General features: G+C 40.7%; 1 protein-coding gene across 4 annotated transcripts in view; it reads right to left on the bottom strand.

Moving 5' to 3' along the window:
* Window positions 1-24,975, bottom strand: part of kuz (zinc-dependent metalloprotease kuz) — a 594,360-nt gene that overhangs the window by 63,721 nt on the left and 505,664 nt on the right. For all 4 annotated transcript variants that reach the window (XM_076203724.1, XM_076203722.1, XM_076203723.1 and 1 more), the window contains 2 exons: window positions 21,065-21,239; window positions 8,931-9,149 (listed from right to left, as the gene is read on the bottom strand). In XM_076203724.1, coding sequence (XP_076059839.1) covers window positions 8,931-9,149; window positions 21,065-21,239 — 394 coding nt within the window. The remainder of the gene's footprint in view (window positions 1-8,930; window positions 9,150-21,064; window positions 21,240-24,975) is intronic.

Here is a 24,975-nt window from a genome sequence, read left to right as displayed (position 1 = left end):
TTCGCGTATTTAGTTTATTAGAGACCGCTTTGATTTTGTTGTTGTTGTTGATTTGTATTTTCTCTTTGCCGTTTTTATTGCTAAAGGGGGAGCCAAATGGCTTGTGAAGGTTGCGTGAACCTAGAGGTCCGTCTCAGGATGTGTGAGGAGGAAATTCGGCTTCTCAGGAGTGCGCTCCGTGAGAAGAGTGAACCCTCCCCACAACCCAAAGAGCGTTCCACTTCTTCACCTACTGTCACTGCCATGAGCGAGTGGCGCTCCGTGGGGTCCCGTTTGTCGAGCCCGCATTCGGTAGACGTGTGCCCTGTGGAGCAACCGCTGGCTCTAGCCAATCGTTTTGCTCTACTGGAGGATGAAGTGGCTGAAAACCAGGAGTTCTTGGTGGTGGGGGACTCCATGGATCAAGGCTATGACGACATCCTGTAGCGAAAGACTAAGCGACATTGCAAGCTTGTATGTCAACCGGGCCTTGGGATCGTTGATTGTACCCGGTCCATCAGGGAGCAAGGACGGAAGAACACGGTTACGATTGTTCATACGGGAAGTAACGATGTAGGTAGGGTGAGATCAGAGGAGCTTGTTCGGAATTACAAGGTCCTCCTTCAGGAGATGAAGGAACGTGGGAGCCGTCACGTAGTCTGTGGGATCCTCCCGAGGATCTACGCAGGCTCGTGTTGGAACAGTAGAGCCATAGGGATCAATGATAGGATATCGCAGTTGTGCACACAATTGGGATACCACTTTCTTGATCCTTGGTATCTCTTTTCTAGGCGCCATGACCTTTACGCTTCTGATGGGATCCACCTTACCCGCAGAGGCAAAGATGTTCTTACAAACCTCATTGTGGGAGTTTGTAATGAACTAGCCCCTTTTTTAGGGTAGAAGGCCAAAGGGAAGGGGAAATAGAATGTACTTGGGAAAACAGTGTAGAGTATAGCATTAATGTAGAACAATGTACCAGTATAGGACAAAATATAATTTTAGGATATAATGTCGCTAGAGGACGAAATGTCACATTAGCATATAATGTCATAGGACAAAATGTCGCAATGGGATGTAATGACAGTGAAGGACAAAAGATCATGATGGGAAGTAATGATAGTGGAGAACAAAATATCACGATAGGATGTAATGATAATGGAGGAGAAAATATCACGGTAGGATATAATGTCAGTGAAGGCCAAAATGTAATTTTAGGAAGGGATACCGGACAGAATGTCAATGAAGGCCAAAATATCATGATAGGATGTAATGTCGCTAGAGGACGAAATGACACATTAGGATGTAATGTCATAGGACAAAATGTCACAATGGGATGTAATGACAGTGGAGGACAAAAGATCACGATGGGAAATAATAATAGTGGAGAACAAAATATCACGATAGGATGTAATGATAATGGAGGAGAAAATATCACGGTAGGATATAATGTCAGTGAAGGACAAAATATAATTTTAGGAAGAGATACCGGACAGAATGTCAATGAAGGCCAAAATATCAAGATAGGATGTAATGACAGTGGAAGACAAAAGATCACGATGGGATGTAATTATAGTGGAGGAAAAAATATCATGGTAGGATATAATGTCACTGGAGGACAAAATATAATTTTAGAAAGGGATGCCGGACATAATGTCACTGAACGACGGGAGGCCGGCGTGAATCACGGTGACGTAGGGGGACAAAATGTACAAAATAGATCGGATGACCGTAATCGACCAGATGTCCGTGATGGGGGAAATGTTAATTTTGATAGGAGAAATGTTAATGAGGCATTGAATGTCAATGAAGGACCAAATAATAATAATATAGAGCAAGGCATAAATAAAAAACAAAATGATAATATAAGACATGATATTGAAACTCAAAATGTGTCAAAAAGAAATAATCACGAGTTTCTTAAAACGATGTACTTTAATGCTCGTAGTATTAGGAACAAATTTCAAGAAATACAGGCGTATGTCAAAAGCGAAAATCTCGATATGATAGAAATAACTGAGACATGGTTAAATGGTACAGAGTTCGAAGCTGAATTTAATATTGCGAGATTTAAACACTTTCATCAGGATAGAAACCACAAGAAAGGTGGGGGTGTTCTATTGTACGTTAAAAACAATGTTCATGCTTGTGTTTTAGAGAAAGTGAAACAGGATGCATATGACAGTTTGTGGGTTGAGTTAACCTAAACAAATGGACAAAAAATGAATATAGGTGTAATATATAGGCCAAAGACATTATCATTAGCAGACGACAAACTGTTATTTCAAGAACTGTCTAGTTTCTGCAACCGGGATTTATTGATAATGGGTGATTTCAATTTTACTGACACTGATTGGATGACCCTTGAACATGGCCATATAGGTAGTCGCTTGATTGATTTTCTTGGTGACAATTACTTAATTCAGCATGTAAAAGAGCCCACAAGATATGGAAACTTACTCGATTTATTGATCACTAGCCGCGAAAGCATGGTAACTGATGTAGAAGTCGGTGAATCTGTTGCAAATAGCGATCACAACTTAGTCAGATTCAAACTCCTAAACAATTTTAGAATAGATTCTTGTGCTTCTAAAATACCCGATTTCAGTAAAGCTCAGTTCATAGGACTACGTCAGGAGCTTCAGCTTACAGATTGGGAGGCAAAATTAAACGAAAAGCCTGTAGATCAGATGTGGGAAATATTTCAAAATACGCTCACTAAGATGATTCAAACTTAAATTCCTTTTAAGGACAGACGTCCCCCAAATCAGGCTCGCCCAAAGTGGCTCGACAAAGAAACTGAAAAAAGTATTGCTAAAAAGAGACAGGTTTATAAGAAATATAAGTGCTCGGGTGCATCTAATGACTATGAAAGTTATGTATCAATACAGAGAGATTTAAAAAAGACAATAAGAAAAAGAAAACGACAATACGAAATGAACATTGCTGATAAATCCAAAGAGAATCCCAAAGAATTCTATAGTTACATTAGAGATAAAAAGGTTGTTAGGAATCACATTGGTCCACTATTATCTGCTGACGGTCAACTTGAATATTCAAATGAAGGAATGTGTAATATCTTAAACAATTATTTTAGCTCGGTATTCGTAAACGAAACACCTCAAAGTGAATTCCAAACTGAAACCTGTGAAAAGTCTGGGGTAAACTTACTCACTACGGTAAATATAACAAAAGAAAAAATTAAAAGGTGTATAGACAAACTCAAAGTTAATAAAACACCAGGGCCTGACGGTTGGCATCCAAGAATCTTAACCCCTTCCATACGGTGCCGCACACGTAGGCGTCATGGGGAGCGAGTGTATTCGCGAGGCTGCCATATCGGCGTCTTGATTATATTTATTGTAGTCGCCCCTCCATAATGACATTCTTTCTAATTCTTTTTTAATCGCATTTTCTATGGTTATCAAAATTCACGGGTGAAGAGAGAACGATCGATATAAGCGGTGACTATATTTTATGATGCGAGTATTATTACGACACGTCGTACGGCTGGCATTGGCTGCTGCCACCGAGATCTAAGTCCATGACGCCTACGTGTGCGGCACCGTATGGAAGGGGTTAAAGGAAATGAAAAATGAGATTGTTGTTCCATTAGAAATTATTTTCAAGAAATCCATCATATCCAGAGATGTCCCAAGAGAATGGAAGCTAGCTAACGTTACTCCCATATTCAAAAAAGGTGACAAAAAGAAACCAAATAACTATAGGCCTATAAGTTTGACTTCAATCGTAGGGAAAATAATGGAAACTATCATCAGAGATGTTATCGAATATCATTTAGAAAGTAACCGTTTGATAAATGATAGCCAGTATGGTTTCAGACGGAAACGTTCTTGCGTGACTAACTTACTCGAATTCTACAACACAGTTATCTCGAATTATGACAAAAGAAACAATATAGATTTAATATATCTAGACTTTGCAAAAGCTTTTGATACCGTCCCACACGAAAGACTACTTACTAAATTAGCTTTGCATGGAATAAGTGGTAGCCTATTAGGTTGGACTAGTAATTGGTTGAAAGGTCGAAAACAGAGAGTTGTTTTAAATGGAAAAACTTCTGGATGGAAAAGTGTTGCAAGTGGAGTTCCTCAGGGTTCCGTTCTTGGGCCACTTCTATTCATAGTATATATAAATGATATAGACCATGGACTAAAATCTACTGTTTCCAAATTTGCTGATGATACAAAACTGTGCGGAGTGGCAAATGATCACTCAAACCAATTAGATATTCAAGAAGATTTAGATCAATTACAGCAATGGTCTGAAAAGTGGCTAATGAAATTTAACACAAGTAAATGCAAGGTAATGCACATAGGTAAAAATAACAGTAAGTACGATTACAAGTTATTTGGAAATTCGTTAACAAAAGTGGATAGTGAAAAAGATCTCGGCGTAATTATCAGTAACGACCTCAAATCATCCAAGCAGTGTATTTCAGCCTCTGAGAAAGCAAATAAGATTCTGGGATTGATTGCGCGATCTTTTGATTTCAAAAGTCCATCACTCATTAACAAGCTATATAAATCGTTAGTTCGTCCACATTTGGAATATGCTGTTTCCATATGGTCACCGAATCTCATTAAAGACATTGACAGACTGGAAAAAGTACAATGGCGAGCCACAAAACTTATTCCAAATATCAAAAATAAATCATACGAAAATCGACTTAAGCACATGAATCTGTTTTCCCTAAAAAAGCATAGACTCAGAGGTGACTTGATACAGGTCTTTAAGATTTTAAAGGGAATTGACAACATCAAAAGTGACAAAATTTTCACATTGAATGAGAATCAGACAAGAAACAATGGTCTCAAACTGTCCGGAAATAGATTCAATTTGGAAGTAGGTAGAAACAACTTTGCCAACCGTGTAGTTAATGAATGGAATAAACTTCCTGCACATGTAGTGCAATGTAGTTCAGTTCGAAGCTTTAAGAATCATTTAGATAAATACCTAAGATGCTGTAATGATTATAATTTATGTTATATTATTTGTTTTTGTTTTGTTATAATTTGTCTGTCTGATTTTCATTTATTATTAGTTATATGTCAATTTATTATCATTTACTATTTACCTGTTTGTTTGTTATTCAACTATACCTATGCATTTATTTATGTATTTTATTTGTTATTTACATTATTATAGTTTTTATTTATTATTAATATGATTTTTTTTTTTTTTTTTTTTTTTTTTTTTTCATCCGACCTAGATATGGATCAAAAGGTCTCCTGTCGGCATGCTCCGCCTTTGTAATCTTTGTAACACTGGTTCATTGAAGAATGCCTACCCTCTGTCTTTGTGAGTCGCTGGCATCAAAATATTTTGCCTCTGACTTCCCTTGCCTCACACTTGACCTCATGGCAGTTAGGAGCATGGGTCATAACCTGCCCATGTATATAAAAGATGGACAAATGCCTGAAGAGATGCAGATAGCCTCAGAGAAGCATACGTGAGCCTGGCTCACTGCTTCTTGCTTTCTTGCATCCCCCCCTTTGATCCCCGCAAGCAGATTGCCGGAGACACAACTTGAAACATTGTTCCTCCTCCCACTCTCCACTGGCACCCAACATTTCATTGTAATAAAACCAACTCTATCTTCACCAGAGTTTGCCTTCAACCAGCTTAACTGGCTTCCCAACCCAGGGCAGACTACCAGCCTAACATTTGACAGCCTAACTTGGGACATAGACCACAGGCCCAACATTTGGCGCCCAACATGGGGTAGACTACCAGCCTAACATTTGACGGCCCAACATGGGACACAGACCTTTGGCCTAACATTTGGCTGCCCAACATTTGGGGCCCTGATTCTCAGCTCTGCCACTGCTGTCTCCCACCGCTGTCTGCCGCTCAAGTGATGCCAGCTGCCACCTGATTTGCCAAATTGGCTGCCATCCGCTGCTCAACTACTACCAGCTGCCACTTGATCTGTCAGACTGTTGGTCATCTGCCACTTGGCTGCTGCCAGCCACCGCTTGATCTGCCAGATTGTCTGCCACTCGACTGCTGCCAGCCTCCACTTTATCTACCAGATAGTCTACCACCACTGTCTACCAATTGCCTACACTCTTGCCTACCACAGGTATCTGCCATCACTGTCTGCCAGATTGCCTACCATTATGACTGCAAGTTCGTCTACCAGGTCTGCCATTGCTGACTGCCAGGCTATCTACTGACTGCCAATTCGACTCCCCACACTCTCACATACCACAGGTATCTGCTGTCACTGTCTTCCAGATTGTCTGCCAATCGCCCACCGCCATGGCTGCCAGTTTGCCTACCAGGTCTGCTATCAGCCAGCTTGCCTGCCATTGCTGACTGCCAACTTGACTCCCTACACTCTCGCCTACCACAGGTATCTGCCATCACCTTGACTTCCAGTTCATCTACCAGGTCTGCCATCTGCCAGCTCACCTGCCATTGCTGGTTGCCAGGTCATCTGCTGACTGCCAATTTGACTACCTTCACTCTCGTCTACCACAGGTGTCTGCCATCATTGTCTACCAAATTGTCTGCTGCTATTGTCTACCAGATCACCTGCCACCATGACTGCCAGTTTGCCTACCAGGTCTGCCATCTGCCAGCTCACCTGCCAACCAGCTCAACTGCCATTGCTGCCTGCTAGGTCTGCCGACTGCCAGGTTGTCTGCCTATATTCTCACCTACCACAGGTATCTGCCTATACATGTCTGCCAGATTGACTGCCAGTTCACCTACTAGGTCTGCTGTCTGCCATCACTGACTGCCAGGTCTGCTGACGGCTTAACATCCCATCAACAACAACCATTCTCAAGTGTCTATATTTTCAGGGACATTCTGTAACCGCATTCCAATGCCACCATACAACATGATCCCAGGAAGCATTCCAGGTATGGGGTCCCCTGAGCAGCCTCCCGAGATGCACCAACTTCTTCAGTGTCATCACTGTGGCAAACGGACTACCACCTGCTGCTACCCCTGCAGTCTGAGGACCAGCTCCACCTCCGCCTTCAAGTTCTGGCCCAGTCGTGAGGACAACTACCTTGACAATTTCTTATCAAGGCTCCACACGACTTCACTTCCAGCCTTGACTTCCATGAGGGCATGTTAGTAGTCATCATGACCAGTCCTCACCTCCTTACTTCTTCGCCTCACCTCTTCTTGGTGTCTCACGACCTTCTGACCTCCAAGACCTCCCAAGGAAATCACTCGTGGGGCCCCAAGATGACTAACCCATGCTAGGGTCTGCCACATGATCATCACACAAAGTCTCCTTCAGGAAGCACATGTGCAATGCCAGCATCGGCCCACCATGGCTAGCCTGCACCTCAACCAGCACATGACACTGAACACTGGACCTATTGAGGAATGCCTACCCTCTGTCTTCGTGAGTCACCAGTGTCAGAACATTTTGCCTCCTACTTCCCACACAGCACACATGACTTCATGGCAATTAGGAGCATGGGTCATGACCTGCCCATGTGTATAAGGAGCTAAATGGACACCGAAGATGCAGATAGCCTCAGAAAGCATACATGAGCCTAGCTTGATGTTCCTTGCTTTCTCACCTCCTCCCCCCCTTTTTGATCCCTGCTAGCAGATTGCCGAAGGCACAACTTGAGACACAGTCGTCACCTCCCTTGCTTTCTCAATCCTCCTCCCCAGCCCCAACTGGCACCCAACATTTCATTAACCCAACATTTTGTTGTCAAATAAAACCCAACTCTCTCCACCAGTTTTCCTTCAACCAGCCTAATGTGGGGCAGACTACCAGCCTAACATATGAAAGCCCAACATGGGACATAGACCACCGGCCTAACAGTATCATATATCATACATTAGCCAGAGGGATCAAAGACAAGTACCTGCAAGGTGAACACCCAAGCTGCCCATTTTCAAAGTCCATCAACCCTCTCACCATCAGAAGAAGCAGCCCTGAAGGGCTGACACTAAGTCTTTGACTTGGCCCAAGATTTCTCTCCATATAGTTCACCTGTATTTCTTACACCATTTCAGACTTAGACAGCTGACGACCAGTGAATCCTCCCATCCAGATACTTTCAGCCATAAGAAAAGTCCCACACCAATATAACATAGACAAGTCCAAAGTTTCTTCCCTGACAGAACTTTGGGAGGGCCCAAGGACCATTAACCACTGGGTTTTCTACTCATTGAAACTTGAGGTAACAAATAGCCCTTACAGATTTAGAGAAACAAGTAAATGTCTTGGAGGAATGAAAAGTGTCATGATAAATAACAAGAGAAGACTACAAAAGGGTAATTGTTCTTACCATACTGTATAGAGCAGACTTAGAAATTAATGGTGGTAGAAGTAGTTTAAATGTATTCAAAACAAAATGCTTAAAAGTATGGTGGGAGTTACAAGGATGAATAAAGTGAAAATTGAAGAGTTGAGGTGGGGAGTGGGGAGTGGAGAGGGCTAGCAGACAGGGCTGATTAAAGAATGCTGGGATGGTTTCGGCATATAGAAAGAATGAGTGAAGAAAGACTAGAGATTGTGTGGAAGGCAAATGGAGTAAATTTGAAAGGAAGTCCAAGAATGGAATGGATGGAGTAAAGAGGGCCTTGGTTACAAGGAGAATGTTAGTCTAAGAAGGAAGGTAGAAAGCAAGATATAGGTGTGCATGGAGTGATTCTGAATAGATAATAAATTGACACAACCCAAAGGACTTCACTGTTCACCTTACAGGACCACCACATGTAGGTGTCATTGGTCCCTATATGTCTTATACTTCTTCACACATGAAGGGCTAATCACTAGCAATTGCTCCCCTACTGCAGCTGGTGACAGAAACAGTTCCATACAAATACATTAACAACAGTTCAATATTTCTTCCCAGTGAGATTTGTGGGGGTGTCCAAGGACTGCTGGGATGCAGGTTTTCCATTTAGTGAAACTAGAGGCAACTGATAATAAATCAACATACCTGGAAGTTGTTGCAAGGAGCTCCAGGTCTCATGAACACTGGATCTGGGAAAATGTGTGACAATTCCGATGTTGACTTGCATGACTTTGGGTCATCTGTGAGTTGGCAAGCAATTTCACAGAGTTTCTTCTTATCCTGAACAAGATCAGATGTAAGAAAACATTCTGAGAGATTGTATGCAAGGCAGATGGAACCTCGACATTCTCCTTCAAGACAAACCTGCAAGAAAAAAAAAGCTAAGAAAGCTTTTCCAAAAGATATGAAGATTTTCAACAATGTAATTATCTGCTGTCCCATGATTGAAAATAAGAGTTTACACCTATTAATATCTTAACCACAAACAATAGTAAGTGTCCAATGGATTAAACTGGCCAAATTTACAAGAATTCTCTGAATCAAATATGTTCTGTAAAAAAATAAATAAATAAATAAATAAATAAAAATAAATCAATAAAACAAGCATATAATGCATATTTAGTAACTTTAAATAAGAATTTTCTTTTTCAGAGTTTGTGAAGGATGAGAAGTTCAAGTAAGTATTTACCTAGCTGTATTACCTTGTATCTTACAGGAAGGGGAGCTATGCTCATCCCGTCTCTGTATCTCGCAGTGTCTAGTTTGCTCTTAAATTTGTGTATAGCTTTTGCTCACACTACTGTTTTATCCAGTTTGTTCCAGACATCCACCACTGTGTGGAATTTTTTTTTTTTTTAGGTCTCTTCTATAACTATCCTTTTTGAGTTTCTTATCATGTCCCCTTGTATTTCTCTTATCCCAATTTAGTAAGTCCTCTCTATCAAGGACTTCTGTGCCTTTCATGATTCTGTAAATGGTCAGCAGGTCACCTCTTTCTCTTCTTTACTCCAAAGTCAGTAATTTCAATTTTGCCAGACATTCTTCATATGACAGGTTTGAAAGTGTTGGAGCCATTTTCATGACTGCTCTCTGGATTTGTTCAATTTTCTTTATATTTCTTTTTGGTACTGGGTCACCATAATGTTGTGGCATACTCTTGTCAAGGCTTTATTAGTGTGACTAGTATTTTTTTTAACCATTTCTTCATCTAAATAGGTAAAAGCCACTTTTATTGATCTTTGCAAATTGTAAGATTCTCCAACAATTTTGTTTATCTGTTTATGGGGAATATGTCATTTGAGAACTTTAAAGTGTCTGGGGTCATATGAGGAAGTAAATGAAGTAGATGTGGAGATGAATTATGAAATAAAGCAAAATGTCTGGGTCAAGTAAAAACAGTTATGAGAAATTGGTATTTGTGGCTGAATGAAAAGAGATTGTGGTATGAAGGAGTAATTGTACATACAACATTATATGAAGCACAAGCACAAAATATAAGGAAGCCAAAGAGGATGAGGCTAATGTTATCTAAGATATATAATAGGTATTACATGAATGGATAAATTGAGAAATGTAGAGGCTCTGGATGCATGTGATATGTCTGTTAAGCAGAGAAGAGGTCAAAAGATAGGAGTGATTAAAGGCAGATTGTGTGTGGATTAAGGAATAACATGACCCAAAGGGTTGTTCTTATCTACTTCATAAATACTGGATGAGGAGGCTTATATGGTAAATCAATAGGATTAAAGGATCTCCAGATATTGGGACCTCCTGTGAAAAGGCAGTGCTTTACTGAATTCCTTTTGACTCAAGCAGTCTGTGTATGTGTGTGTGTGTATCTACCTAGTTGTATTGTACAAGAAGGGGAGCTATGCTAGTTGTAATATATGGGAGGGGAGCTATGCTCGTGGTGACCCATCTTTGTATCTTTCCGCATCAAGTTATATCTTAAAATCTTGTATAGTGTTAGCACATACTGTTTTGTTGTCTAATTTGTTCCATGTATTTGTCACTCTGTGTGGGAAACTGTTCCTTTTCAAGTTTTTTCTATAACTATCCTTTTTCAATTTTTTTCCGTGTCCTCTTGTTTTACCGTTGTCCCACATTAATAGGTCGTTCCTGTCTAAAACTTCCATTCCTTTCATTATTCTGTAGATAGTTAGCAAATCTCCTCTTTCTCTTCTTTGTTCAAGAGTTGGTAGGTTCAATTTGGATAGTCTTTACTCATATGTTAGTTCGGCGAGTGTCGGTGCTAGTTTTGTTGTCGCTCTTTGTAATCTTTCTAGTTTCTTAATATTCTTTTTGGTACTGGGTGTCCAAAGTGATGCTGCGTACTCGAGTTTTGGTCTTATTAGTGTAGTAAGTATTATCCTTATCATTTCTTCGTCCATATAGGTAAATACCACTTTGATTGCTCTCAATAAGTTGTAGGTTTCTCCGAACATCTTGTTTATATGCTTATCTGGTTTCATGTCCTTTCCAATCATCACTCCAAGATCTTTTTCATAGTTTGTTTTATTTATTTTTTCCTCCCCAATTCTGTAATCTTTTGATATTCTATTTTTACTCTTTCCAAATTCCATTATGCTGCATTTCTTAATAATGAATTTTACTTCCCACTTTTGAGTCCAGATCTTGTTGCAATGAGTTGCAGTCCTCTTCCGTTTTTACCTTCTTAACCCCTTCTATACGGTGCCGCACACGTAGGCATCATGAGGAGCAAGTGGATTCGCGATGCTGCCATATCGGCGTCTTGATTATATTTATTGTAGTCGCCCCTGTGTTTTTACATTCTCCCAAATGTGCCCTGAATCCCATTCTCTGTGGTTTTCAAAATTCACGGGTGAAAGAGAGAACGATCGATATAAGCGGTGACTATATTTTATAATGCGAGTATTATTACGACACGTCGTACGGCTGGCATTGGCTGCTGCCCGCGAGATTTAAGTCCCGTAGTGAAGTGGTTAAGTAATTTTGCATCATCTGCAAAAAAATTTATATAGCACTCCACGCCTTCATTCATGTCATTAATGTATACAGCAAACATGATCGGGGCCAGTACTGATCCTTGCGGGACCCCGCTTTTTACTTCTTCCCAGTTGGAGAATTTTTCTCTAATTACAACTCTCATTTTCCTCCCAATCAGAAAGTCTTTCATCCATTCCAATAATTTTCCTCTGATGACACCTTTTGACTCTATCTTATTTATTAGTTTCCTATGAGGTACCTTATCGAATGCCTTTTGCAGGTCCAGAAAAGCAGTCTGCCCATCCATCTCTTTCTTCTATTATGTCTACTAATCTTGAGTAAAAGCAAATCAGATTTGTTGTACAGGATCTCCCTTGTCTAAATCCAAATTGATTTGGGTTCAGTATAGATTTTTCTTCCAGGTACTTAACCCATCTGTTTTTGATCACTCTTTCACAAATTTTTGCTATTGTGCTTGTTAGTGAGACCGGTCTGTAGTTAGATGGATCTTCCATATCACCTCCCTTATAAATTGGTACAATGTTTGCTTTTTTCCAGTCCAATGGTACTTTTCCTTCTTTAAGTGATGATTTAATTATATCATATATTTTGTCAGTTAAATCTTCCATGCATTCTTTCAGTATCCAGTTTGCTATTCCGTCTGGGCCATGTGATTTTCTGACATCCAGGGTTTTAATTTGATCACTGATTTCTTTTTGTGTTACGTTTATTTCTTTCATTGCTGGGGATAATTCTCTCTCTCTAACTTCACTGTTAGACGAGTTTTCCATTGTGAATACTGATCTTAAGTGGTTGTTCATTATTTCAGCCATTTCCAGTTCTTCTGTGAATTCCTTTATATCTTGGCACAGTTTTTCTATTTCTTGTTTGTTTTTCAGTTTTCCATTTACATATTTGTAAAATAGTTTGGGTTCTTCTTTACATTTGTCTATTATCTTTTTTTCATAATTTCTCTTTTCATCTCTTCGTATTTTTACATATTCGTTTCTTAGTTTGATGTATGTTTGCCATTTGCTTTGTTTCTTATCTCTTTTCCATTTTTTCCAAGCTTTGTCCCTTTTTTCCTTTGCTTCACTACATCTTTTGTTGTACCAGTTCTTTATGTATGCCTTTTCCATTTTTTTTTGTGGTACAAATTTGTCCACTCCTTCATTATAAATTTCTTTTAGTATGTTCAATTTTTCTTCTATCCCTGTATCTTCGTTTTGGAATTTTTCCCAGTTTGCATTGCGAAAGAATGTTTTAAGTTTCTCAAAGTTTGTTTTGTTATACATAGGTCTTCCTATTCTATGTTTAACATTTTTGCTTTGGTCTGGTTGTTCTTTCAATTCCATTTCTATTAGTACATGGTCACTTTTTCCTATCGGAGTTTTGTAAATAATATTATCGATTATCTCAGGTTCTGTTGTAAGTATTAAGTCCAATAATGTGGTGACCCATCTTTGTATCTAGCAACATCTAGTTTGTTCTTACATTCATGTATGGTGTTTGCACACATTATTGTTTCATCTTCGTCTTATCAGTGTAACTAGTATTTTCTTTACCATTACCTCATCCAAGTAATTAAAAGCCACCTTTATTGATCTTAATAAATTGTAGGTTTCTCCAACTATTTTGTTTATCTGCTTGTCTGGGGACATGTCTTTGGTGATGATTACTCCTAGGTCCTTTTCGGAACCAACTTTCTTTACTTCCTTTGCACCGATTTTATATTGTCCTGATATTCTTTTTTTACTTTTTCCAAATTCCATTATACTACATTTCTTAATGTAGAAGTCCACTTCCAACTTCTGACTCCATTTCCAGACCTTGTCCAGATCTCTCTGTAGGGATTCACAATCTTTTTCTGTACTTACTTTCTTTAGTAGTTTTGCATCATCTGCAAATAACTTCATGTAACATTCTACACCTTCATCCATGTCATTTACATATACAGGTAAACGTCGACTTACGATGGCATTAGGTTTCGATAGAGCCATCGTAAGACGATCTCATCGTAAGTCGATCCCCACTCTGTTCCGTGGTCACTGTACCTAGCCTACCTGTATATTAACCACCAGAGATACTGAATATAGCCTATTAAACATGTACAGTAGTTTATTTAATTATTTTTATCCTTTTTACCATATTCAAACACTATAATATGTATTTTCAGTACGGAACTTAAATCTCGCGGGCAGCAGCCAATGCCAGCCGTACGACGTGACGTAATAATACTCGCATCATAAAATATAGTCACCGCTTATATCGATCGTTCTCTCTTTCACCCGCGAATTTTGAAAACCACAGAGAATGGGATTTAGGGCACATTTGAGAGAATGTAAAAACACAGGGGCGACTACAATAAATATAATCAAGACGCCGATATGGCAGCGTCGCGAATCCACTTGCTCCTCATGACGCCTACGTGTGCGGCACCGTATGGAAGGGGTTAAATTATCATATCGTCGTCGTCGTCGTCGTCATCGTAAAGTCGAACAATCGTAAGTCGCGGCCATCGTAAGTCGACGTTTACCTGTATAGCAAACATTATGAGGAGCCAGTACCAAACCCTGTGGGACTCCACTTATCATTTCTTCCCAAGTAGAGTTTATATCTCTGAGCACCACTTTCACTTTTCTTCCATGCAAGAAATCATTCATCCATTTCAATAGTTTTCCTTGTATATCTCCTGTTTCAAGTTTTTGTAATAATTAATTGTGTGGTACTTTATCAAACACCTTTTGTAAGTCCAGGAAAGCACAGTCTGCCCATCTGTTCCTTTCTTGCATTATATCTATTAACCTTGAATAGAAACATATAAAATTTGTGGCACATGATCTTCCCTGTCTAAATCCAAATTGTCTCTGATTTAGTATATTGTTCTCCTCCAGATGTTTTGTCCATCTACTTTTGATGAATTTCTCACAAGTTTTGGCTATTGTACTTGTAAGGGAGACTGGTCTATAGTTTGTTGGGTCTTCCATGTTCCCCCTTTATATATCGGAAGAAAGTCAAGCATAAGTACACATGGGAGAGGGTGGTAGATAGAGCGTTAATGGACTATGTAGTGGTAAATAGGATTATGATAGGAAGAGTTAAGGATGTACATGTGCTAAGGGGAGAGGGTAGGGGAATATCAGATCATTATTTGGTGGAAGGTAAGTTGAGAGTGGAGGATAGATGGAGGAAGAGGAAAGGGACAAAAGGTAGGGAGGTACTTAGAGTGAACTCTTTAAATGAAAAGGGAAAGGAGAAGGGGTACAAGAGGAAGCTGAGGGAGGAGTGGGAGGGAGTGAAGGATAGAGTAGAGCTAGGTGTGGAGGAGGAATGGGGATGGTTCAAGGAGGGAGTCACAAAGTGTGCAAAGATGGTGTGTGGAACAAGAAGGACAGGAGGAAATAGAAGGAAGGGTAGTGAATGGTGGGATGAGGAAACAAAGAAGGTTGTAGAAGAGAAGAAGCGAGCTTTCACAGATTGGTTACAAAATAGGACGAGGGAGTCATATGAGAGGTACAAAGAAAAGAAAAGAGAAGTAAAACACAAGGTAAAGGAGGCAAAGAGGAGAGCAGATGTGAAATGGGGTAAGAGTATGACAGAAAATTTTGAAAGTAATAAAAAGATGTTTTGGAAAGAAATTCAGAGAGGAAGAGGAGGCAAATCAAGTAGAGAAGAAAAGGTAAAAGGTGCAGATGGAGAGATGATAATGGAAGAGAAGGCAGTAAGGGGAAGATGGGCAGAATATTTTAGGGAGTTGCTAAATGTGAAGGAGGATAGAGAGGGAAAGATAGCTGCAGTGGGAAATGCTAAGAAAATGACCGTCATGAGTGAGGAAAATAGAGGAGAAATAAGGAAGGATGAAATGAAGGCAGTTGTACATAAGATGATGAGAGCAGGTAAGGCACCTGGTCTGGATAGATGTCATGTGGAATGTCTTAAAAAAGGAGGTACAGTGATGGTGGACTGGCTGGTGAGGTTATTTAATGTTTGCTGGAGAGAGGGTAGAATGCAGGAGGACTGGAGGAGTGCCTGTATAGTTCCACTTTACAAGGGAAAAGGACACAAGTGTGAATGTAGTAGTTTCAGAGGGATTAGCTTGATAAGTGTAGCTGGGAAGGCTTATGGGAGGATCTCGATTGAGAGGATTAGGAGAGGAACAGAGGAAGTAATTGGTGAGGAACAGTGTGGATTTAGGATGGGTAGAGGTTGTGTAGATCAGATTTTTGTGGTAAGCTATGTGAGAAAGCTATAGGAAAGGGGAAGGATGTTTTTTGGGCCTTTATGGATCTGGAAAAGGCTTACGACAGAGTAGACAGAAAGGCACTGTGGGAGGTTTTGCGGATATACAGGATAGGAAGAAAGCTTCTGGGAGCTGTCAAGAGTTTTTATGAGAGTAGTAGAGCTTGTGTCAGGATTAGAAATGGAGAGTGAGTGGTTCGAGGTAAAGGTGGGACTTCGTCAAATATGCGTTATGTCACCCTGGCTGTTCAACTTATACATGGATGGGGTAGTGTGATAGGTAAATGCAAGGGTAGTGGTCAGGGATTGGAGATGGTTAAAGAAAATAGAGAAAAGTGGGAGGTGAGCCAGCTGTTGTTTGCGGACCTGCGCTTGTGGCAGGATCGGAGGAGGGATTGAGGAAGTTGGTGACAGAGTTTGGGAGAGTGTGTGATAGAAGAAAGCTGAAGATAAATGTGGGTAAAAGTAAGGTGATGAGATGTACAAGGGGTGAAAGTGGCAGTAGACTGGAAGTGAGCATTAAGGGGGAGCGACTGGAGGAAGTGGATAGTTTTAGATACTTGCGTGCAAATGTGGCAGGAAAAGGTGGAGTGAAGGTGGAGGTAGAATGTAGATTGAGAGAAGTGAGTAAATACCTTGGTGGATTAAAAAGTGTAATGAGGAATAGACATTTGGGAATGGATGCTAAGAGGAGACTATATGAGGGAGTGATTGTGCCAACAGCACTGTATGGGGCAGAAACATGGAACATACGGGAGGAAGAGAGAAGGAGTTTGAATGTGTTTGAGATGAGGTGTCTGAGAAGTATGATGGGGGTTACTAGGCTGGATAGAGTGAGAAATGAGGAGGTGAGGAGGAGAACAGGGGTGGAAAGGGGGTTGGGAGATAGGGTTGATGAAAGAGTATTAGGATGGTTTGGACACATGGAAAGAATGAGTGAAGACTAGTAAAAGAGGTATGGGAGATATGAAGGGAGTGAACATGAAGGGACGTCCTAGGATGAGGTGGATGGATGGGGTGAAGGGAGCTTTGGGGAAGAGAGGAATGTCTGTTGAGGAAGGACGGGAGAGGACAGAAGACAGGGGTGAATGGAGAATGGTTGTATATGGATGATGTTGTGATACATGAGGTGGAATGGGCAGGGGGATGGTGGGTGAGGTAGTATGTGTGAGCAAATTTTGACGCAACCCGAAGGGATTTCTCCCCGTCTTCTCCTTTATGCATGGGGAGACGGAGAGGGGGGGTCGCCGATTTGATGAAGCGGCCTTGCTGTGAATGTGCTTTGTCTTGCGACACTGCTTCTGACCCAGGGCAGTTGACAAGGTGCAGTGATGACCCATCATCCGGGAGGTGCTAAGATGAGAGGAAGGGTGGAGGGGTGTGGAGTGTATTCAGGGATGGAATGGGTGGGAATGATTTTATGCCTTTTCCTTTTTGGCTACCTCTCTTGTAAGGGGGAAAAAGCCTTGGTATATGTATGTACAATATTGGCATTTTTCCAGTCTTCTGGTAACTTTCCTTCTTTGAGTGAGCAATCTATTATCTTATATATTTTGTCTGTTAGTTCATCTATACATTCTTTTAGTATCTAGTTTGCAATTCCGTCTGGGCCATGTGATTTTCTGACAGCAAGGTTAAATATTTGGTCCCTTGTTTCTTTCTGTGTCACAACTATTTCTCTCATGGGGGAGGGGGGGTCTTTCTCCCTTTCCTTCATCCCAATTGTGTATGTTTTCTTTACTGAATACAGATTTGAAATGTTTGTTCACAATTTCTGCCATTTCTATATCCTCTGTGTATTCTATGTTCCCTTGACGTAGTTTTACTATTTCCTGTTTATTTTTTTAGTTTACCAGTGTGCAAAGATGGTGTGTGGAACAAGAAGGACAGGAGGAAATAGAAGGAAGAGCAGTGAATGCTGGGATAAGGAAACAAAGAAGGTTGTAGAAGAGAAAAAGTGAGCTTTCACAGATTGGTTACAAAATAGGACGAGGGAGTCATATGAGAGGTACAAAGAAAAGAGAAGTAAACCACAAGGTAAAGAAGGCACAGAGGAGAGCAGATGTGAAATGGGGTAAGAGTATGACAGAAAATTTTGAAAATAATAAAAATATGTTTTAGAAAGAAATTAAGAGAGGAAGAGGAGGCGAATCAAGTAGAGGAGAAAAGATATAAGGTGCAGATGGAGAGATGATAATGGAAGAGAAGGCAGTAAGAGGAAGATGGGCAGAGTATTTTAGGGAGTTGCTAAATGTGAAGGAGGATAGGGAGGAAAAGGTATTTGCACTGGGAAGCGCTAAGAAAATGACCGTCATGAGTGAGGAAAATGGAGAAATAAGGAAGGATGAAGTGAAGGCAGTTGTTAAGATGATGAGAGCAGGTAAGGCACCTGGTCTGGATGGATGCCATGCAGAATGCCTAAAAAAAAAAAGGAGGTACAGCGATGGTGGACTGGCTGGTGTGGTTATTTAATGTTTGCTGGAGAGAGGGTAGAGTGCCGGAGGACTGGAAAAATGCCTGTATAGTTCCACTTTACAAGGGAAAGGGGGACAAGTGTGAGTGTAACAGTTTCAGAGGGATTAGCTTGTTGAGTGTAGTTGGGAGGGCTTATGGGAGGATCTTGATTGAGAGAATTAGGAGAGGAATGGAGGGAGTAATTGGTGAGGAACAGTGTGGATTTAGGATGGGTAAAGGATGCGTAGATCAGATTTTTGTGGTATGACAGATATGTGAGAAAGCTATAGGAAAAGGTAAGGATGTTTTTTGGGCTTTTATGGATCTGGAAAATGCTTATGACAGGGTAGACAGGAAGGCATTGTGGGAGGTTTTTGCAGATATATGGGATAGGAGGAAAGCTTCTAGGAGCTGTCAAGAGTTTTTACGAGAGTAGTAGAGCTGTCAAGAGTTTTTACGAGAGCAGTAGAGCATGGGTCAGGATTAGAAATGGAGAGAGTGAGTGGTTCGAGGTAAAGGTGGGATTTCATTAGGGATGTGTTATGTCGCCCTGGCTGTTCAACTCATACATGGATGGGGTGGTGAAAGAGGTAAATGCAAGGGTGGTGGGTCAGGGATTGGAATGTTTAAAGAAAATGGAGAAAAGTGGGAGGTAGCCAGCTGCTGTTTGCAGACGACACTGTGCTTGTAGCAGGATCAGATGAGGGATTGAGGAAGTTGGTGACAGAGTTTGGGAGAGTGTGTGAAAGAAGAAAGCTGAAGATAAATGTGGGTAAAAGTAAGGTGATGAGATGTACAAGGGGTGAAAGTGGCAGCAGACTGGAAGTGAGCATTAAGGGAGAGTAACTGGAGGAAGTGGATAGTTTTATATAGTTGGGTGTGAATGTGGCAGGTAAGGGTAAAGTGGAGGTGGAACAGACATTTTGCATCATCTGCAAAGTTCATATAACATTCCACACCTTCATCCATGTAATTTATATATATGGCAAACATTATCACAGCCAATACAGAACCTTGTGGGACTCCACTTATCCTTTCTTCCCAGATCAAGTTCTTGTCTCTAAGTACCACCCTCATTTTTCTCCCGTTCAAGAAATCTTTCATCCATTCCAAGCGTGTGCAAGCATATGTGCATGTATGCATGGGGGGGATGAGACTGGGTAACCCTTCATCCCTCTGATGAAGGGGTGGTTGAACAAGATTTGTTTATCATGTGGAGGAAAAGGTTTGTAAAGCACAGTGGCAAGGAATGAGAGAACATCCTCCTTACACTACTAATGATTTTCTTTTGTTTTGTTTTTCAGTAAAGGACATTCCTCCCTTGTGGAGGGTACCTTTCTACTAAATTTAGTTCTACAATTAGGAGTTTAGTCAGCTCTTCATGAAGATTAATATACAAGTCAATCTACACCCTTGGATCTCTTGCAGGAGAGGAACCATGATAGCATCTTGCAAATTGTGGTCCTGGAAGATGGACAACAGAATTATTGCCCAGTCATCCATCTTCAAAAGCTATCAATATCATCACCATTTGGAGGAGCAGCCCCAGTGTTTGGACAAGACCCAAAATTTCTATCTTTAATTGTATTTCCTTCAACTTTTCACTTAGGGAGAGCTGACAATTATCAACAACTTACTAGCCAGTGACAGAAACTGTGCCACAATAATACAATACAGACAAATGTACAACATTTCTTTCTAGGGAAGGCCTGAGGACCACTGCCAGTCATTATGGGACTGTGCAGTTATTGTCAGGTTGTAATAATAATTGTTGCCTTAAGTTTCACTAATTGGAAATTTGTAATCCCATAATGGCTGGCTGTGATCCTCAGGCCCTCCCATAATAAGCAGGGCACAGTAGGAAGGGGAGGGGAGCAGTTGCCAGTTGTCATCTTTCCTTATGTAAAAAGGTGGTGGAAATCCAGCTAAAATTCATACAGAGAATTTAGGCCTGGTGGGATCAACGACATGTACCTGCAAGTGGTGGTCCTTCAAGATGGACATCAGACAGAAGCCTCTCCCTGACACCCATCTTCAAAACCCATCAACCCCCTCACCTTCATCTAGAGGTCCAGCTCCAGGGGTCGACACATGGTCTCTGGGATCTCTCTCTATCAACTTTTGTACTTCCTCTTTACACATAAAAGTGACAACTGGCAACTGCTCCCCTCCTCCTACTACTACTGTAAGCAAGGGACACAGTAACAGTCCCAAACTAATACAACACGGACAACATTCCCATATTTCTTTCCAGAGATCTACAGGAGGACCTGAGGACCACTGCCACCTGCTGTGAGGCGTGGGGCGTCTATTTAGTACAATTCAAGGCCCAAGGGGGTGGGTGCATGCCTTGGTTGGCTACCTCTTTTATAATTGGGAAGATGCCTTTTGGTACATACACAATTCAAGGCAGCAATCATCATCATTCGGGGCTGCACCTCCCGAAAAAAGTGAGGATATTCATGGACTTTGAAGATGCACCACCACTACATGCAGGTGCCCATCACTGGTCCCTTGGTATCTAGTTTACTTTCTTCCCTATCTAAAGAGAATTCTTCTCCACTGTTGTATTACTTTACTCCCTATCAAGGACCAAAAGATTTGATTCATTCACTTACTTTTGTTTCTTCATTACATGGCTTGAATTTCTTTTGCCACTTTGGCTGTGGACAGGCTGCCATGCGCCCATTACAACGCACTGACATTGTGCAGTCTGTTTGGTGGTGACACTCTGTGCTATTGGCAACCACAAAGGTACACCTCTCATGGTTGCAGCATGGACCTTCACTTGGGCTGAAACAGAAAGGATTTCTTTAGGATAAACTTATTCTTGTAGTAGCCTATATCACAAATACATACATACATATACTAAAGGCTTTTTTCCCCCTTATAAGGGAGGTAGCCAAAAAACAAAGGCATAAAAACCACTCCCACCCATTCCAACCCTATCACAAATGTCTATTTTTCATTACACTTTTTAATCCACCCAGGCATTTACTCGCTTCTCTCAATCCACATTCTACCTCCATCTCCACCTCTTTCCTGCCACATTCGCACCCAAGTATCTAAAACTATCCACTTCCTCCCGTCACTCTCCCTTAATACTCACTTCCAATCTCCTGCCACTTTCAACCCTTCTATATCTCATCACCTTACTTTTACCCACATTTGTCTTCAACTTCCTTTTTTCACACACTTTCCCAAACTCTGTCACTAACTTCCTCAATCCTCCTCTGATCCTGCTACAAGCGGAGTGTCATCCACTTTCCTCCATTTTCTTTAAACATCTCCAATCCCTGACCCACTAACCTTGCATTTACCTCTTGCACCATCCCATCCATGTATAGATTGAACAGCCAGGGTGACATAACACATCCCTGATGAAGTCCGACCTTTACCTCGAACCACTTACTCTCACCATTTCTAATCATGACACATGCTCTACTACTCTCGTAAAAACTCTTGACAGCTCCTAAAAGCTTTCCTCCTATCCCGTATATCCGCAAAACCTCCCACAGTGCCTTCCTGTCTACCCTGTCATAAGCCTTTTCCAGATCCATAAAAGCCCAAAAAACATCTTTACCTTTTCCTATAGCTTTCTCATATATCTGTCTTACCACAACAATTTGATCTACACAACCTCTACCTCTCCTAAACCCTCACTGTTCCTCACCAATTACTCCCTCTGTTCCTCTCCTAATCCTCTCAATCAAGATCCTCCTATAAGCCTTCACAACTACACTTTAACAAGCTAATCCCTCTGAAACTACTACATTCACACTGGTCCCCTTTTCCCTTGTCAAGTGGAACTATACAGACACTCCTCCAGTTCTCCAGCACTTTACCCTCTCTTAAACAAACATTAAATAACCTCACCAGTCAGTCCACCATAACTGTACCTCCTTTTTCCAGACATTCTGCATGACATCCATCCAGACCAGGTGTCTTACCTGTTCTCATCATCTTAACAACCGCCTTCACTTCATCCTTCCTTATTTCTCCTCCATTTTCCTCACTCATCACTCTCATTTTCTCAGCACTTCCAACTGCAACTACCTTTTCCTCCCTATCCTCCTTCATATTTAGCAGCTCTCTAAAATACTCTGCCCATTTTCCTCTTACAGCCTTCTCTTCCATTATCATCTCTTCATCTGCACCTTTTACCTTTTCTTCTCTACTTGATTTGCCTCCTCTACCTCTCTTAATTTCTTTCCAAAACATCTTTTTATTACATACATACATATATATATACATATATATATATATACACACACACAAGAACAGAGAAGAACAATAACAGAGAACAATAACAAGAACAATAACATAATAATAACAGAGAACAATAACAATAACAATAACAGAGAAGAACATATTGACATCAATGGTGTGAGATATGAAGTATGCAGAAACTTAACCACTTCAGTACGGAACTTAAATCTCGCGGGCAGCAGCCAATGCCAGCCGTACGACGTGTCGTAATAATACTCGCATCATAAAATATAGTTACCGCTTATATCGATCGTTCTCTCTTTCACCCGCAAATTTTGAAAACCACAGAGAATGGGATTCAGGGCACATTTGAGAGAATGTAAAAACACAGGGGCGACTACAATAAATATAATCAAGACGCCGATATGGCAGCGTCGCGAATCCACTTGCTCCTCATGACGCCTACGTGTGCGGCACCGTATGGAAGGGGTTAAGTATCTTGGATCAATTGTAACAGACGAAAACCTGATGGACACTGAAATAAAATCAAGAATTGCATCAGCCAACCGATGTTATTACAGCCTCCAAAATACACTGGGAAGAAGGAGCATATCAACAAAGACCAAACTAAGAATATATTACATGGATGCGAAGCCTGGAGCCTGACTAAGAAAATTGAAAAAAGTCTTTTTGTATTTGAGAACAGAGTACTAAGGAAAAATTTGGGCCCAGTATTCGACAAACTTGACCAAGAATGGAGAAGGCGGGATAATGAAGAGCTAAGGGAAACATCAGGCCAAATAAATATCATGAATATCATAGTCAAGGTGACTGCAGTATGCTTGCCACATTGCAAGAATGGAACAAGAAAGAATACCAATGAGAGTGATGATGGATGGGATGGTAGGAGGAAGACGTTTCCCAGGAAGACCATGCAGAAGATGGATGGACAACGTGAGGGAGGACCTGGAAAGGACTGGAGCAGATGTCCGTGATTGGATGACAGTGGCACAGGACCGTAGAGTCTAGAGGCATTTGGTGCTAGTGGTGAGGGGTCAGCAAGTGGCCCGACCACCACCGGTGTGAGTGAGTGTATATATACACACTCTGATGTTTGCCATACATATAAATGACATAACGACATGGATGGTGAAGAATGTTATATGAACTTCTTTGCAGATGATACAAAACTACTAAAGAAAGTAAGTACAGAAAAATACTGTGAATCACTACAGAGAGACCTGGACAAAGTCTGGGAATGGAGTCAAAAGTGGGAAGTAAACTTCAACATTAAGAAATGTAGTATAATTCAGTTTGGAAAAAGTAAAAATAGAATATCAGGGCAATATAAAATTGGTACAAAGGAAGTTAAAAAAGTTAGCTCGAAAAAGGACCTAGGTGTAATTAACAAAGACATGTCACCAGGCAAGCACATTAACAAGTTCAATAAAGATGGCCTTTAACTACTTGGATGAGGTAATGGTAAAGAAAATATTAGTCATACTGATAAGACCAAGATTGGAGTATGCACGACACTATGGACACCCAGCACGAAAAAGAATATGAAGAAATTAGAAAGAATACAAAGAACAACAAGTATGGCACCAACACTTTCAAAACGGACATACAAAGATTGTCCAAACTGGAGCTACCAAACCTGGAACAAAGAAGAGAAAGATCTATTGGCCATTTACAGAATCATGAAAGGTATGGAAGTCCTTGACAGAGAAGATTTATTAAAGTGAGATAAAAGAAAAATAAGAGGACATGAAAAGAAACTCAAAATAGATAGTTATAAAAGAGATCTGAAAAAGAAAAGTGTGTGAAAGAAAGTTGAAGATAAATGTGGGTAAAAGTAAGGTGATGAGATGTACAAGGGGTGAAAGTGGCAGCAGACTGGAAGTGAGCATTAAGGGAGTGCAACTGGAGGAAGTGGATAGTTTTAGATACTTGGGTGCAAATGTGGCAGGAATGGGTGGAGTGGAGGTGGAGGTAGAATGTAGATTGAGGGAAGCAAGTAAATACCTTGGTGGATTAAAAAATGTAACGAGGAATAGACATCTGGGAATGGATGCTAAGAGGAGATTGTATGGAGTGATTGTACCAACAGCACTGTGTGGGGCAGAAACATGGAACATGAGAGGAAGAGAGGAGTTTGAATAGAGAGTTACTTACAAAATGGAAGAAGTTACATGAAAAATTTAGGGAGGTTAATGACTTATCCTTTAAAAGGAAAACCTTCTGTTCTGAATCTTCCCTTAAGTTATTTGTTTTTGCTGATGCTTCGAAGGAAGCCTATGGATGTGCCATCTATGTAGAG

The sequence above is a fragment of the Oratosquilla oratoria genome, chromosome 20 (assembly GCF_046742065.1).
Source record: "Oratosquilla oratoria isolate Oo_2021 chromosome 20, ASM4674206v1, whole genome shotgun sequence".
In the NCBI taxonomy this organism is placed as follows: domain Eukaryota; kingdom Metazoa; phylum Arthropoda; class Malacostraca; order Stomatopoda; family Squillidae; genus Oratosquilla; species Oratosquilla oratoria.
Note: the sequence above shows the minus strand (reverse complement) of the source record. Positions and strands in the feature narration are given on the sequence as shown.